At 38.5% G+C, this 16,271-nt stretch overlaps 1 protein-coding gene across 1 annotated transcript in view; it reads right to left on the bottom strand.

The window, feature by feature from the left end:
- Positions 1–15,200, bottom strand: part of CELF2 (CUGBP Elav-like family member 2) — a 366,000-nt gene extending 350,800 nt beyond the window's left edge. Inside the window, exon 1 of the mRNA XM_032207709.1 lies at positions 14,898–15,200. Within this exon, the coding sequence (XP_032063600.1) occupies positions 14,898–14,950 (53 nt within the window). The 5' untranslated portion in view covers positions 14,951–15,200. The remainder of the gene's footprint in view (positions 1–14,897) is intronic.
- Between the last annotated feature and the right edge of the window lie 1,071 nt (positions 15,201–16,271).

Here is a 16,271-nt window from a genome sequence, read left to right as displayed (position 1 = left end):
ATAAAAACATTCCCAACCAATGTCTTGATTTTAGACTGTGCAGCTCTGAAAAAAAGAATCCAGTGCTTGGGCAAGCCTCAGGATGCTGTCAGAAGACTCTCTTAGGAGCTCAAATTCCAAAAAAATGAGAGCATGAAAAAATTTTTGAAGCACTAGCCATCATTTTTCCTGTCTCAGTGAGTGCCAGTGAGCAAGAGGATCATTGAAAACTTGGCTATAGACCTCCCATTTTCATTTTGTTTCTTTTAAACAAATAGTTCAGCCTAACAATCTCCAGGACAAACACAGCCAAACAAAAAAGATCCCCACCCAGCACTCTGACTGTAAAGCCTTTGGTTTGGCTAAGTCTTCTTGGACATAAGTAGATTGTCTTCACACAATCTGGGGACATGCAATAAGATTGATTACTCCTGGTACAAAGTCTTAAGAGTAAGAACTGCAAGCCATAAGCATGAGAATATAAAATCTTTTCCCAATATTTTCCTGAAGTGTCCTGTTGGAAATCTTCGCAAGCTGATGTCTTCTTTGAAAGCTGGGCAGAAGTTTCTTTAATATGCATTAAAGGACATGAAAATTTCGCCCACAGACTGGATAGATGCTTCTGCTTGAAGTCAGGAAATAAGTAGTACTTGTATCACAAGTAGTTTAGATTGATTGGAAAATAAAATATCGCAGTTGAAGCAGAAGCCAACATTTGGTCTGAAGTTCACAGGGAATTTAGAGAGTTTTTTTTCTGTTACCTTGTGAGGTCAGAAAAGTTCCTGTTTCAGAAACTTGTGGACTGACAGCTTCAAAAGAAATGTAGATCTCAAAGTAAGTCCTAAGATTCCGCAATAATCTTAGGGTGGAAATAAAGAAAGCCCCACTATGTGGTTTTCTATATTAAAGGAAAATACTACTAGCAGATTTGTACATTTTTATGTTCTGACTGAAAAGTTTATTGACCTTAAATGTCTTTGTGTACAAGTGAGCATCTGTGCCTTTCCATGAATTTTTATAGACTAGAAATCCCCACTCACATAATTATTTTTTTTTCCAGAATCCAAGGAATTTTATAACTATGAAAACTGGCAATACTTGTAATAAATTCATTACCTTTGCTCCTAAGGATTCCTGCATACTGGGATGATGGACAACACTGTATTTCCCCATGATACAAATATCAAACTCTTAACAAAGGCTATTCCTCCTCTCTGCCCTGCCCCTCCATCAACACCACCACACAGAACAAAGAATATGAAGTTTCATAGCTTCTACTGTTGCTTTCTTAAAAAGAAAATGGAGAAAAGTAGAATTGCACTACTCCCACCCCCCCTAAAAAAAAAGAAAAAAAAGAGGAAAGCCAAAACTAAAGTATTTTCCAGTCTTAATAGCCATGTTTGTGTGCAGGTTGGATTTTATTTGATGCCAGAAACTTTGTATTTTTTTTTTTTTCCACAGAAGGGGAAGAGGGAACATTCAAAATCAGCTATTTGGCAAAGAAAACAAAACAAAACAAAAAAAAAGTAAAACTGCAAAGAAGCAATAATTTTGGGGGGTAATTAAATTAAGGTTCATACCTCAGATTAGATTCAATTTACCACAAGTGTAAAAAACACTCAAAGGTTCAACTCTAGGTTTGATGCTCAAGTAACCAAACCCCTAACATTTGTTGAGCTATGTTGACTGATTAAAAAAAAAAAAAAAAGTTTTGGGTTGGAAGGGACCATAACAATCATCTTGTTCCAACCCCCTGCCATGGGCAGGGTCACCTCCCACCAGCTCAGGCTGCCCAAAGCCCCATCCAGCCTTGAGCACTGCCAGGGATGGGGTGGCCACAGATCCTCTGGGCAGCCTGGGCTAGGGCCTCACTGCCTTGTCAGTGAAGATTTTCTTCCTTATATCTAATCTAAACCTACCCTCTTTTACTTTAAAGCCATTCCCCCTTGTCACTACAGTCCCTCCCCTGCTTTCCTGCAGCCCTCTTTAGGTACTAGAAGGAATGAACATCATGGTCCTTGCCCACTCTCCTTAGGAAATAGATGTGTAAATGTAGTCACGGATGTATTACCTTAACCTCTCCCACCACTTTTGAGCTTCTTGACCAGCTTCAGAGACAGTTGACAGAAAGGTGGCAGTCTCAAAAACACTGTTTTTGCAAGCTTCATGGCAACAGGCAGTAAGCTAGACAGACAGCCTCTTAGGGGTTCTGCTTCAGAAAAGAGTGCTTTTCATCCTCAAGAACCACAAACAAAATAAAAAACACCCCATAGCAAATGAAATAAATAATACAAACCAAACAAATACAAAAGACTGAAGCCACCAGGAATACAAGAAAAAAAATTAACCAGAAAAACTTCTGTAAGTCTGATCCCAAATCTCATCCAAGAAAAGAGTATTCAACTAAGGTGCACATTTAAAAACAGTAAGCAAAACAAACAAACACAACACGGACACACCATAAAATTAAAAATGAAAAAGCGGTTCCAATGGTTTCTGCTTTTCCACAATAATTTTTCCAAAAATGGAAAGAACATAGAGGAATAGTAACCTAGAATTGCAAAGTAATACAGTTTTTCTATTTAAGAAAATATCTTGGTTGAACCTACAGATCTTGCCACACAAAAGTAGAATTAATTGAAAATCAGAACAGGTCCAAGTTATACCAAGGCTGGCTGTGCACATAATGCTGTTTACTGTTTCTCTATTTTCAAGTCCACTATCCAACTTGAGAAAGTTTGCATTGCAACATACAAAAGATCTTACAATCTTGAAATCTTCAGGACCCTGTCTTTTCTGGTCAGCCTAATATAATGCTTTACCTCAGTGCTATCCCTGAATTTATCTTTGATCATCAATGCATCAAGCTCCCAGGAATTAAATGAGAATCTTGTTACATTAAAACAGTTGTTTATAATCAACCATGCACAAGCTGTTGGTATGGCTAGCTGCCACACAAATCAAGGTTTAAACAGACCAGGCTTACTGCTGAAATACAACTAATATGACATTATTCTTTCAGACATTTGGTTAGGCTGACAAATTTGTAACTCTGTAATTTACACAGTGTCCCCATGACATGTGGCAGTAATGCTATTGTGTACGGGGATTTTTTTATCATGTGAAGGAGGGGGAGGAAATCTACATTTTCCTAATGCAAATCTTTCCCATAACAATTTCAGAATGCATGCTGGCTTGCAAAAGTATACAATTTACCTATCTGAGAGTACACGAAGTTCAAACAGTGATGGATAATTATTTTAATGCAATGCAAAATTACCCTGTAGAACTCATCGGTACAGAAAGCGGTTAAGATATCACATATAATACTGCTGCTAAATAAAAGTATATTCTTCAGTAACACAAGACAGAATAAAATTTTCAGGCTTTTTTTGACTGGTGCATTGCATCAGTAAAGTAAATACTGTTAGAATTCAGCATTAGGAAAGAAAATTCAATTAGTAGGATTTTAACACTCTTGTGTAACATGGGAACTGTCTCATGGGATCAGACAGGAGTTTGTTTTATATGACCTTCTATCCCTAAGAGGTACAAAAAGCCTACATGGATAGGGATATGTTCCCAAATAAGGAAAGATTCTTCTCAACTTCAGATAATAGTTGGCCAAAGTGTGGGGACTTAGATCCTTTCCCATCCATTTTAATCCTATCTAATTGTAGATGCTCTCATCACCCATTAAATTCATTTTATTTTCCTCCTCCCAATTCTAAGCATCTGGCCTCCGTGGTATCCACTGGCAAAGTATCCTACAAGCTAATTGTCATGTGGGTTATTGGTTTCAAATATCTCACAAGATTCCCCCCCCCCCTCTACCCCCCAGCCCTTTGTGTTAGGACAAAATTCAAACAACAAAAGCCTAAATCACCATTTCTGAGAAGTGCTTATTATTCTGTGTAACTCTTTGCTTCTGTAATTAAACACTCCTCATAAGGAAGTCTTTCTAGGTTTGAAATTATTAGCTAACTATTGCTGGAACCCCTCAGTTAAAGCATATTTTTATCATCTTCCTCGAGGAATTCAGAATTGGCTGCTACTACTCAGTAGATACAAAGCTACCATATATAGGTAACTACTCTGTTCCAGATCATCACATCTTAAGAAAGCATCATACATACTGATTATAGAGCTTCCTCCCTGCAAAGCTGATTTTATTCCATAGTGTCACATAGGCTTCCAGCTGCTGAAGAACTAAAAAAATGCCCAGGCCTTTGCTGCTGAACTAATTCTGCTTTCCCATCCCACTTTCACCATGTAGATTTGTGCAAACTTCTTGTGTGGTCTGACTGCTGTTGTGTATTGTATGAACAAATGGGGGGGGGGGGGGAGGGGGGAAGAGAAAAATGCAGAACTCACTCATTTTTTCCTTCAAATTGTCATGTTTTGTGATGTTGCAACCTGGAATCCAGCATTTTTTTCATGTCCAAATCATGAGCTGTGTACATAGCTTGCTTTCATCAACGGAGATTGTATTTTCCTGCTGTTGTTCTAGCATGCATTTTCATATCTGCTTAAATTTAATCCATAACCTGAATTGCCAACACACAAGGAACAAATAACCCTGTAATAAGTTGCAGAGAGTTTAATAGGAAAACAAGGCAACAATTATTACTGTCAGATTAATACAGGCACACAGTACTTTCAAGCTAGGTTTCTGTACATTACAGGACATTTTCTTAAAGGATGACTATGATGTTTTTTTCCATAAGTTATTTTTTTTCCTAGGATTTTTCTCCTATGATGCTGATACAGTAAATATCTGTGACTGTAGCAAAAACAATTATGTCAACCGTAACTTCTTATCTGCCTATAATAGGATAAAGTTGTGCCTCCTAGAATTGGACCTGCAACTTCATCCGTGCTCATTCTCATTTCCTCAACTCTACCACACCAATGTGAACAACATAAATTTTCTTTGTCGTGGATCAAAGACTGTTTGCTGTTTTGTCGGTGTAAGAATAATTACTTATTCTCATTGTTGAACACTCTCCTGTCTATGGCTATGCAGTATCCACAGATAATAGAAGAAAGGATGCAATAACCACATCTCAGCCACATACTGTTAGGAAAATTCAGATTATATTTTACTATATAAAATATTGCTAGAGGGGGTACATTTAAGGTAGGGGGATCTCTTAGCAGAAGAGAGACTTGTTTTTCTCTGGGCTGAGGGGGTGGAGAACTGAGACCACTTTAAAATTCTATTTATATCACAGATTTTTTTTTCCTCGTAAGATGCAAGTGAAGACCTCAAAGTCCATGATCTACTCAGCTTTGAGGCATCACATAACAATATTCTAACAAGATTCATAACAAGATTCTGGAGCTGCACTTCTAAGACCTGTGTATGCAGTGTAAACTCTCATTAACCACAGATAATACGAATCTCAGCAAACAGAACAAGTTACTGACCGCAGATGTAGCTGCAGTGCTCAGTGAACAACTGGGAGGTCTGAACTCATTGAAACAGCAGTCCCAGAGCTCTGTGAAGGAACCACGTTGCTCCGGGTTAAAAATGCAAACTGCTTTTTTTCAGAAAAAATAATAAAAAAAAATCTGGTCAAAAAAAAAATCATGAAACTTTTAGCTCAAAAGGGTGTCACAAAAATGCTATTCTATGATACATCAAGTTTCGCTTTTCCTATCACCACTTTTCAGTGATTTAAAGTTGGTATGCAACTTATATAGTGAGTTTACACAGCTTGCCTGCAAACTAGGATGTTATAGGCTTAAATTTATTAATAGATTATGCTAAATTTATTAGCCTACTTGAATGCTAATTGAAAGAGCAAAGAGCCAGGTCATCTATTTATTTTAAATATGGGGAAAATAACTAGAAAATTAAAACATAACGTAATCTTATTCCCAAGAGCTTTTCAGAGTCCAGACTTCAGACAGTGTAAAACTGGGCATCAACAGGCTGGAAGCAATTCATACAAAAATGGCTCTGACCACAACATTTTTTCTCCCATTAGATCTAGAATTTTTCCGTATAAGAAGAAAGATGTCAAGTCTTCTGCAAAACACATGGGTCCCAATTCTCAGTTACTCTAAGCCAGTACATCTTGCTCAAAGGAGCTTTGTCAGTTCATGTCAGCTGGAAATCTAACCCCAAAAGTCACATAAAAGACTGTGCCAATTAATTCCTGTTGGATTCAATGAGAGTTTACATCAGTGTTTAAATACTTACTTGAGGCCTTTAATACCTTTCTCCCCCTTCCAAGCCTGTAATTCCTCCCAGGGCTCTGGCTACATAAACCCTTTATTTTGGCATGTCCAACCAAAACTTGACCCCGGTCAGCAGCATTCTGCAACTCTTGCCAAGACCAGCTTTTCCAACAAGGGGAAGTCCAAGGACTGTGGGGACACCACCAGTTTCCGCAACGACAGCTGCTGGCAGGACTGAAATTCTTCCCTAAGACCACAGAGGGGTAGAAAGGATGGCCAACTGAAGGGCCACATTAGCAAACATGTCCAGCAGCTCTGCTGATGGGGCACGTAAATCGAGGCTCAAATACGTAACATGGATCACACATTCCTTCATGGAGGAATTCACATGGAAAGCCAAGCAAACCTCCCAAGGACTAGAAACCACTTCTGGTTAACATGCACTAGCACCTTGCTTGCTTCAAGCAAAGATTAATTACAGTCTTAGAGGTTGAGAAGTGAAGTTATGTCCAGCTGACAAACGCTTGAAGGCAAATTTAGTTACTATTTGCAGAACCAGACAGTTTCAGACTGAAATCTGACGATGTCTCCTGATTAAGAACGTGTCTAATGGAAGGTACAGTGTTGGGATGACAAGTGTACATTAACTCACTTGTATATTTACAACCTATTTTAATTTTGTGTGGAGAAAGACTGTTAGGTCCACACATTTTTCAATACTGGAATACCCACAGCTTTACAACACTCGCTTAGAGACCTTTCTATGGCACATCTGTTCTCTTTGGAGCAGGAAACAGAGAACCCTATTTAAAATTTAAAAAAAAAAAACACAAAAAAACCTCAAAACCTAAACTCCCTCTTCTTTAACTTTAAAGCTAAAGTTTACTCCAGCCTTTCCATAGTACCTTACAAACTCTTGTGTGGAATATACTTAAGCTATTCAAGAGAATGTCTTGCCACAAAAAGTTTATGGATAAGACTACCAACCTGCTGATGTAGTGAGAATGTAGTCTGCAGTTTATGTACATCCAGCTGAGAATCAGTCTTCCACTACTGAATACTCTTGTAAAGTAACTTGAACAAGGAACTTAATCTTCTAACAAGTCCAAATAGTTGGTCTTTATAAAGCACAACCAACCACAGACAATTTAACTTGACATCTATTTAAAAAAAAAAAAAAAATCTAGCAGAAGACAGATTTTTCCAATAATCTGAAATATACACATTCAATGAAAGAGAGACAATACAATTATGAGAATCACTGGAGCCTCCCAATATTACTTTGTTTAGAAAATCTTCACTTTTAAATCTCAGTTTAAAAATAAATAAATAAATAAAAATCAGTATCTGCTGATCAACAGGAGTCCAGTAAGAACAATGATCTGCTAACATGAGCTTGGGACTGATTCAATAACAAGTGTCCCAGAATGAATTGTCAGAACAAACTCTGTGCACAATAACTGCATGGAGTTTCTCAGTTGAAGAATAATAATAAAAAAAATAAAAATAAAAAGCTAAAAGCCTCTTCTGCTTGTGCTGTGAAATTGGGAAGCACACAATCAAGGAAAAAAAAATCTAAGAAAGTTACAGAGAAACACAATTTGCATTAAGTTTTTTGTTTGTTTGTTTGTTTGTTTTTTAACAAATTTAATGTGTAATCATTAGAAGCATCTTAAGAGGTTGGGTGCTAACATTTAGGTTGCACTAAGAAATTTTCTTTAGTGCCAGAAAACATTTTTCAGAAGTTGAGCTCTTTAAATCAAAACATCTTCCTTGGGAGACACTGATACACATCAGACAGCATCCACAGGGAACAGTTATAGAAGTTCCCTTACAGACAAGAACATCTGATCTTTCTTAGGTCAAGCAAGAAACAAACAAAATCTTCTGGATTTTGATGCAGGGACCCATCATGGGAGACTGCAAATCTCCCTAGTTCCTGCTTGCTCTGGTCCATAGTTGGTATAGCGCCTTGTAATTAGCATGGGTGCAGGAGATCCTTAATGAGTATCTCTTCACCAGAGTAAAGCCCATTATTTAGACAATGCTGTAATAACTGCTGAAATAACTGCTAAAGAGGTTCACTGCTGTGATTACACCTGACATTGACACAAAAGTCAGTTGGGTATGCTACCAAAGACTGGGAAAGTGCCATGTGATCTGTGTACCTCTGAACAGTGGTGATGAACCACAGGTGCATAAAAGTGCATTTACACTAGAGAAGAGTGGGGAAAAAAAATAAGGAGAGAAAGGAATGAATCTGTGAAAAGCTGTGTAGCAGTGAGATCAGAAAAAAAGCAGTTATGCAGAGAAGGAGCTGGATACCAAAGCAGAGATGAAGCTTTGGGTGTGAGCAGGCACATTAATAAAGCACAACAGCAACTGAGCTTACAAATTGTTATAAAGGGTTACTAGAACAGAAGTGTTTTAAAAAGTAAATAAAACAACAAAACTAATTTGTCATTGGGTGAATCTCAGACAGAGCATTCAGTTCTGGTTTCCAGACTTCAGCCAGCTTCAGCCTAGCAATTTATTGGAAAAATAAGAAGCTGGTGCACGTAGGAAATTTGTGTGACTGTGAAGCTGCCTTGTGAAAGCAGAAATACTGAGAAAAGGATTTTAGTAAATGAGCATGAAATTACTTGCTCTCAAGAGTTAAATTCTAGTTTCATTTAAGAAAATTATGTTTTATGAGGGCAGGCACTAAAGAGCCCAGCCCAAGAGCAATCCTTCATTGCTGTGGGCTCTCTATGGAGAAAACTGTAAGTCTCTAGAGCCAAAAAAAAAAAAAATATATATATATATATAAATAAGACAGGTATTAATAACACCATTTTACTGGTGGGAACTGAGGCACATAGAGATTAAGTAACTCATCCAAACTGACTTGGAGTCTTGGAAAGCTTGAAATTACAGCCTTATCTCTCAAAGCACAATCTAACATCTCCACTGTCCTTTGCAATCTACAGGTGATTTCTTTCTTATTTTAGTTCCATTGAATACAGAACCAGACAAGTTTAAAATGTGCAATGGGTTAGTTGTAAATGAGGCATGGAGACCTGCACGTTAGAACTCTCATTGACTTGTGAGGTGAAGATGATGAAATGGTAGATGGAAGTCAATACGACTAAGTAATGTACGTAGGAAAGGAGCATCCTGCTTTTATCTGCACCCTGCAAAATGTACACCCTTGTAACCGTGTGTCACCAATCACCAAGCAGCAATTTAATTTTGCAGTACAATAGATGCAGAAAAAACTTGACCTTCCCACCCTCCAGAGAAATAAACCTGAACTCAGCATCTCAAGGTCCTGCTTGTTTTGACTTGGACCAGATGGACCCATAAATCCCTTCCAACCTCAACCACGTCAGGATTCTGTGAAAAGACTTCAAGAAGCTACCATGTGTCCCAAAACACAAAAGCAAGACAAATTTACACCTAAAAAAGAGCCCTTCCAACACATTGCTTTGTTAATGTACATGCAACCAGTGGGTCAAGCTGCAAAATTTCTTTGCTTCAAGTTGTCACAGGTTCAAAGCTAAAACTGCAAAACCAGTGAGATAAATTCAAGGGGGAATCATTCATCAAGAAAAGTCATCACTGCTGGCAGAGGAAGACCCTGAACTGCAAATTGCTGTTAGCTGGGAGAATACAATTGCACACTTGGCATCCTACTCTCTTGCTAAGCACCTGCATTACTGGCATGGTAATTTTATATTGCATGTGTTAGAGGTTAGGGCAATTTAAACAATTAGGCAAAGGAATACAGAGGCAGTGATAAGTAAACCTCTTTGTGAAAGAACATTCATTTGAATTGGATGGTTAAATCCTCCATGAAGCACCTGGAAGATTTAACAACTCATGTCCAAATGAACAAGATGTAATGAGCTTGTATACAGGCTTGATATGAAAAGTGGATTGTTTTTAGTAAAACAGTGGAGAATAACCTCTTATTGAAAAGAGCAATATTGAATTTTAATCAGGGGAAAAATAAACATGCAAGAATAAATCTGCACAGGCTTAGAGAAAGACTAGATGACTTTCTCAGCCATCAACAATAAATGCTGGAGTGTGCTACATCTTAATCTGCTATTTTCTGTTATCTTCACTTTTTCAATCACCCCATATATGATGCCTTTCTAAGAAGATGAAGAAAAAAATAAAAACATACAAACCAAGAAAAACTGCCAGTATTGTCCTTGGGAAAGTGCAGAGAAAGCATGGATACCAGAGATGAAAAAGTGATTAAAAACACATTCTTTGATATAGCTGGCCCTAATTTTTCATCCCACTCACTGAAGAGTTGCACATTCAAAACGAAAGCAGGGGAATCCCAACTACATTTTGCTGGTCATGTTTTATATATTAGAGCTTAGTCACAACTTGTATCCTCCTGGTGATTCTCATCCACGTAATAACTTGGTACTTATCTGACCCTCACTAACATCCCTTTCAGTGCAATCTCTTCCATGATCCATATTTGCAGAGACGTTAACTGGAAAGCTATTTCTCAAATATGATTTTAGTTATGATGAGATTCACACACCCTCTTTTTGCGCCCCCCCCCCCCCTTTTTTTTTTTTTTTTTCAAGCAAGCATATTGTGGCAATTATGGAGCAATTAGTATTCTCCACTGACATCCAAAATTCCATTATCTTTATTTCCTGGTGGTGATGGAGTCCAGCATTATGTCCCTAGGCCAAACCTTCGGGGCTCTTTTGGTTTTGTTTCTGAGGAGGGTTTTTTTTTCCCCCTTTTTTCCCCCTTTCTGAACAGCAGTTTGGTGCTGTGGGGCCATGTACTAAACCAGTTTGCTCCAGTACTGAATACAACCGAGGATGCCTTACTGTATCTCAAGTTTTGCTGAGCTGGAAAGCCAGGAGCCGAAGCAGTAATAGGATTCGCAATGCTACAGTTCTCTCTGTTTACTGTTCTATGCCAAAAATTAAATCCGAGCCATTGCATTTCTGAGCCATTTCTTTGCCATTCTGCAAATCTGAGACATTTCTGCCCTGTTTTCCAAGTTTGAGCACCTTGAGCCATTTAACCAACCTTAATTCACAAATAAACAGAGGAGGGGGGTGTTGGGTAAGGACTTTTTACCCCAACTAGCTTATAATACCAACACAACAAGGCTGAAATTACACCTCCTGTACCGACTTTGTAAGCACAGAAGGCACTTTTGTCCTTTACAGGCTGTTGGGGCGGTGTGTGTGGTGGGAAATGGCATTTTGGAGAGAATATTTGAATTGGTACATCCGTCCTACACAGGACATGTTCCCAACTTCACTAGCCAAGCTGTATATTCCTGCTCAGTAGGACTTGTGAAATTTAGGTCACCTGCATGTAGTACAGCAAGATTTGCTGCTTCACAGGCTTTAACTTCTCCACTCATCTGAGCGAAAACTTCTACTTTTCAGATTTCACTATGAGGTTGAGAAGTCAAGTTAAAAACTCCCCCCCCAGCAATGAGCCATAGAAAGGTCATATACTTCTTCAGGGAGGAATGCAAATGGGTGCAAGGTCTTCCCTGTGTAGGTAACTCATGATTTATGGCACTGTAGTTAGTCTTACTGGAGCCAAATTAAGGGAGAGAAGCAATGGAAGAGACATGGCCTTGAGGGATTTTCTTTTTGGGCCTCTCCTGACTGCCAGGTCACTGCTCTACTCTAGCTGCTGTTGAGGCTCATAGCACAGGATCTGGCTTCTGAAGCAGCAACCAAAGACATCTCTGTTACATCTGAGGATAAAAAAACATGCCACAGAAGTACAGGGAGGGTTTGGGACAGGGATTAGAACAGCTGTTCTCTGTCTCTCCTGTGCCCTCCCCTCAGGGGGCTAGATCCCACCTTCTGTAACCCTTCAGAGCCAGGTAAATGGGATTTTTGTGTCCATGGAGGGCTGATGAGCACAGACCATTTGTTGGTATAGCTCTGAAGTGTCTCAAAAAGGCCTGAAGTTTTGCCAGCCTCTCCTGACTCCAACTGACAGCGCTTATTCCGGTTACACTACAGAGAGTGACAAGGCACCTATGAGGGAAGATCAGGCAGAAGTGTGTTAATGTCAAAGCATAGGTGTTATGCTGGGAGCTTATCTGAAAAGAAACACATACACACACACACATACACACAAAAAAAAAAAAAAAAAAAAAAAAAAGATCTGAGCTCTCAGAGATTTATTTTCCAATAACTTTAATATTCAGATCACTGTCAAGAAATCCAGTGAAAGAAAAGTGGGTTTTGTTGTTTTGTTCTGTACGTTAACTGGCGTTCAGAGGCCCTAACATGAATCCAGTGTGTGCCAAGACTTTCTGGAAAGTATCGTACCTCTTACCATCCTACCCCAGACAGAAACAATGGAAGAGGGAGGCCTGATGTAATATTATATACACACCATGCTACCATTTATTTGTTTTAATACCTCTGCCAGCTCTCCCAGTGCAATTATTTTACCCCCAGCCACGAGATCTGCCTTCCAGCTAAGCAGGTCTCAAATTGTGAGTGAGTCACAGAATAAATTACAGGGGGTGCACAAGACAAACGAAACGGGGAATTTGCCACCATGGGATACTACTCTCAAGCTGACTGCAGCATTTGCTGATGCATTTCATTTGGATCTTAAGGAATTACTTCATGTCACCTGAGCGGAAGACACCTTTACTTTCTTGTAAAGAAGCTAAAATTTATAAGGAAAAGTAGAATTGGCTTTACAATTTAACGTCACAAGCCACAAACTGCATATTGACTTCCAACTAAATATTTTTATTTTATTTTTTTTACTGCCACCGATGATTTTACTTAAACTGAACAGTGTCTCTTCCTGCCTTTTAACACTGCATCCTGCTGATGACCTGTACAGAGTTGCTGCTGCAATCATACACAGTAACTACATAAAGAACTGTCTAGTAAATCAATTTAATCACATTACTGACCTACCTGTGTCTGTAAAGCTCTAATCTCCAGGTTCACACAAAAAGTTAGGAAACTTCTGTCATGCTGTAGGAAAGAGTGCCAGGGAGATATTTCTTGTACAGTCATATAAACATGTCATTTTTCTAAGAAAACAGGATTCTTTGAGAGGGCAACAGCCTCTCCTCCTTAAATCATCTCAACTTTCAAGCCCTCCATGTCATCCCTCCACTCAGCAAAACCTGGTATTACCTGACTAGATCAGCAGAGGAATCAGAAGTTGTCTCAGAATGGGATAAACTTTTCAAATAATTCCTGGAATAGGTTTTTCTGGCACACACATGCAGCAGACAACACATATGGAGCTCTGCAAAAGCACTTTCCTGGCATTTGCTCAGGATGACTCACAGGAGTCACTCCAGCTCAGATCACCCTAATATGACCACCCTCCCCTGATGCCACTCTGACCGCTGCCCTTGCAGCACACTAGCCTCTACGCTAAAGTTCAGGAAGTCAAACAGAATCTAGTCACCATGAGCTGACAGTCCTAAATGACTTAACAACAACAAAAATTAAAAATAAAATAAAATAAAAAAAAAAATCAAAACCTAAACTTGCAGCAAAACTGCTTAGCCAATTCTTACACCACAGACAAGCATTAAGGATTTTAGTCCACATTGCTAAGCACAGGCGCTGAAGATGATCAGAGAAAGTTCAACTTACGAGAAAAGAAAGTTCAACACTCTGCAAATATTAGGAAAAAAACCTCATAATGTAAGTAGATGTTATGGTTTGACTTTTGAGTTTTTTTTTCAGCTCATGACATTAAGCTATTAAAAATATTGCAGCAAGAAGCTCACATATACTTTAACATTTAATATATTATAAAAAAACAACAAAACAATTCACACACCTCTTCAAAATTCTTGCAATGCTTCTTTTAAAAAATAATAATAATAAAAAAACTTTATTAGGTGCAGCTTCATGTTTTGCATAACAGTTGAAGGAAATAAACTTTATATTTAACTAATTTTATAATTTAACCAACTACATTCACCACAGATGTTTCCAATGTTTTAGTGAAGTTTCTGTAAACCATCTGCACACTTTTTACATGTCGAGATTCTCAATAGGGAAAGCCATGCAATTAGAACAGCATTAAACACAGACATTTGACACTGTAGAGTTTTAGTATCTTCAGCAGGCAATAACAGTGGGTTCTCCCCTCTTCCCTCCTCTTAGCATTTTTCAGGGTTCGAGTTACTGTTCTTCACTATTCAAAGAACAAATAGTAGTACTGAAGGGAATAATCAGCAACAACTTTTCAGTATCAAATACATGCCTTAAAGGGACAACAAACTGGAAGTTTCAAACCCAAAATGAAATGAGCACTTTTTTTAAATTTTGATTTTTATACCCCCACAAGCCTGTTTTCCCCAACTTTCACGCTGGTTTTTCCTCCCCTAAAGTTTCCCACCCATTCCCCTGCAAAGTACAGTGAGGAAAGCAGAGAGTTAATCCTGCAGTTTCAACTGGTGCGAGCCTTTACTATTAACTTGAATTTACAGAACAATCTTTAAAAAAAAAAAAGTCCACACTTCCTCACTGCACTGTAACACTGAGAAGTATATTTTAAAAATCTCCCTCGGGTCTCTCTAAACATCTGCTTAAAGGTTTGCTGTATCTTAAAAGGGCTCTAATTACCAGAAACTCCTCTCTTACTTAAGCCCAGGGCTCACATTTCGATTATAACTCAAGCTCCAGTTAATTTAGGGCTAAACCAAAAAAACCGCCTGTACCAAACAGAAGAAAACACAGGCCTACCTTAAAACTTTCCAGCCTTTCAGAGGATCCAAGTCAGAGATTATAGACACCATTGTATTAATAATAACAATAAAAAAAAAATGATAAAAAAAGAAAACGGCAGGGCAGCCTAACCACAAAAGCAGCAAGTACTCTACTCAGTGTGGGAATGACAACAAACCCAGCACAGCTCTTCCTCCTTCTCAAGCTGATAAGCACTTGTCCCAGCTTCTCTCCACCCCCAAAATCAATCTTGTGCTATATTGCTTCACAGTCCCAGTTTCATTTCTCCACCACTACCTTTTAAAGCCCTTGTAATCTGCTCCAACTGATCAAATGTGACCTTTTTGTAGCCCACTTTATTCCAAGCACAGCCCTCAGTTAAATCTCTCTTTATTAACACCGTCCTTCTTGGCTTTCTTTTGGAACAAACACAGCTCAAGCTTGAAGCCTCCAGTCTTTGCCAGCAATCATTTACAGATTACTGCAAGCTGCAGTCTTCTCCTTTTGGGTATTTCTTCCACCTCTGAGGTTTGCTTTTATATTATTTTCTGGAAGTTGCTGGGGGTCTCCCTTTCCCCATTCTGTGCAGGTTGGAGTTCGACACTTTTAAAGGAGGGACTTTCAAACTGCAACTCCTCTCCCACCCTTCCCTCCTCCCCTTGACTTCACCCCAATCTATACACACCCCCTTTCCCCCGCCTCCTGAAAAAGCAGTCCACAACCCTATGAATACAGCAACATCTTTCCCTCTCTCTCTCTCTCTCTTTAAAATCTAATAGACTTGATGGATTTGTAAGCTGAAGCTGTGACTGAAAGCAGTCTAATTTATAGCAAGAGTGCTATTATGGTAGAATAATAAAAAGCCTAATAACGCAAAGACAGATATAACCTTAGGATGTTTGAAAGAGGAGAAGGTGTCTATAAAATTCCATTAAATCCATTTCTTCTTTTTGTTGCTACTTAAAAAATAAATACTAAAGCATCCTCCAGATCACCATAGTGATCTGAAAAGTTGTGTAACTGCTCTGCTAGTGTCTGTTTATTTAGAAAAATCTACATGATTGGCTTCTTTTGTGTTATTATAACAGTTTTTGACATTGATTTCCCTGCTTTTGAATATTTCTCTTCTGCATTTTTTCCCTCAAATATTTTCCATTCATCCTGTGAATGGCTGTATCCTCTCCTTGAGCTCTACTAATTTTGTGGGATTTCTGGAAATTCCTAAATTAAAATTCAAGAAAAAAAAAAAAAAAGGCAAAACAGTGTCTTATAAAGTGTTCAGTCAGAACCAAACTGCCCCAAAGGACAGATACTTCCACTTTGCTATTTATAGCACAGGCATATGCTCCTAGTTCCTCCCTGCCATGGGTTCTTTATTTAACAAGAAAAAAA

Source organism: Aythya fuligula, chromosome 1, assembly GCF_009819795.1.
Source record: "Aythya fuligula isolate bAytFul2 chromosome 1, bAytFul2.pri, whole genome shotgun sequence".
Taxonomy (NCBI): domain Eukaryota; kingdom Metazoa; phylum Chordata; class Aves; order Anseriformes; family Anatidae; genus Aythya; species Aythya fuligula.
This window is presented reverse-complemented; position numbering and strand designations above follow the sequence as displayed.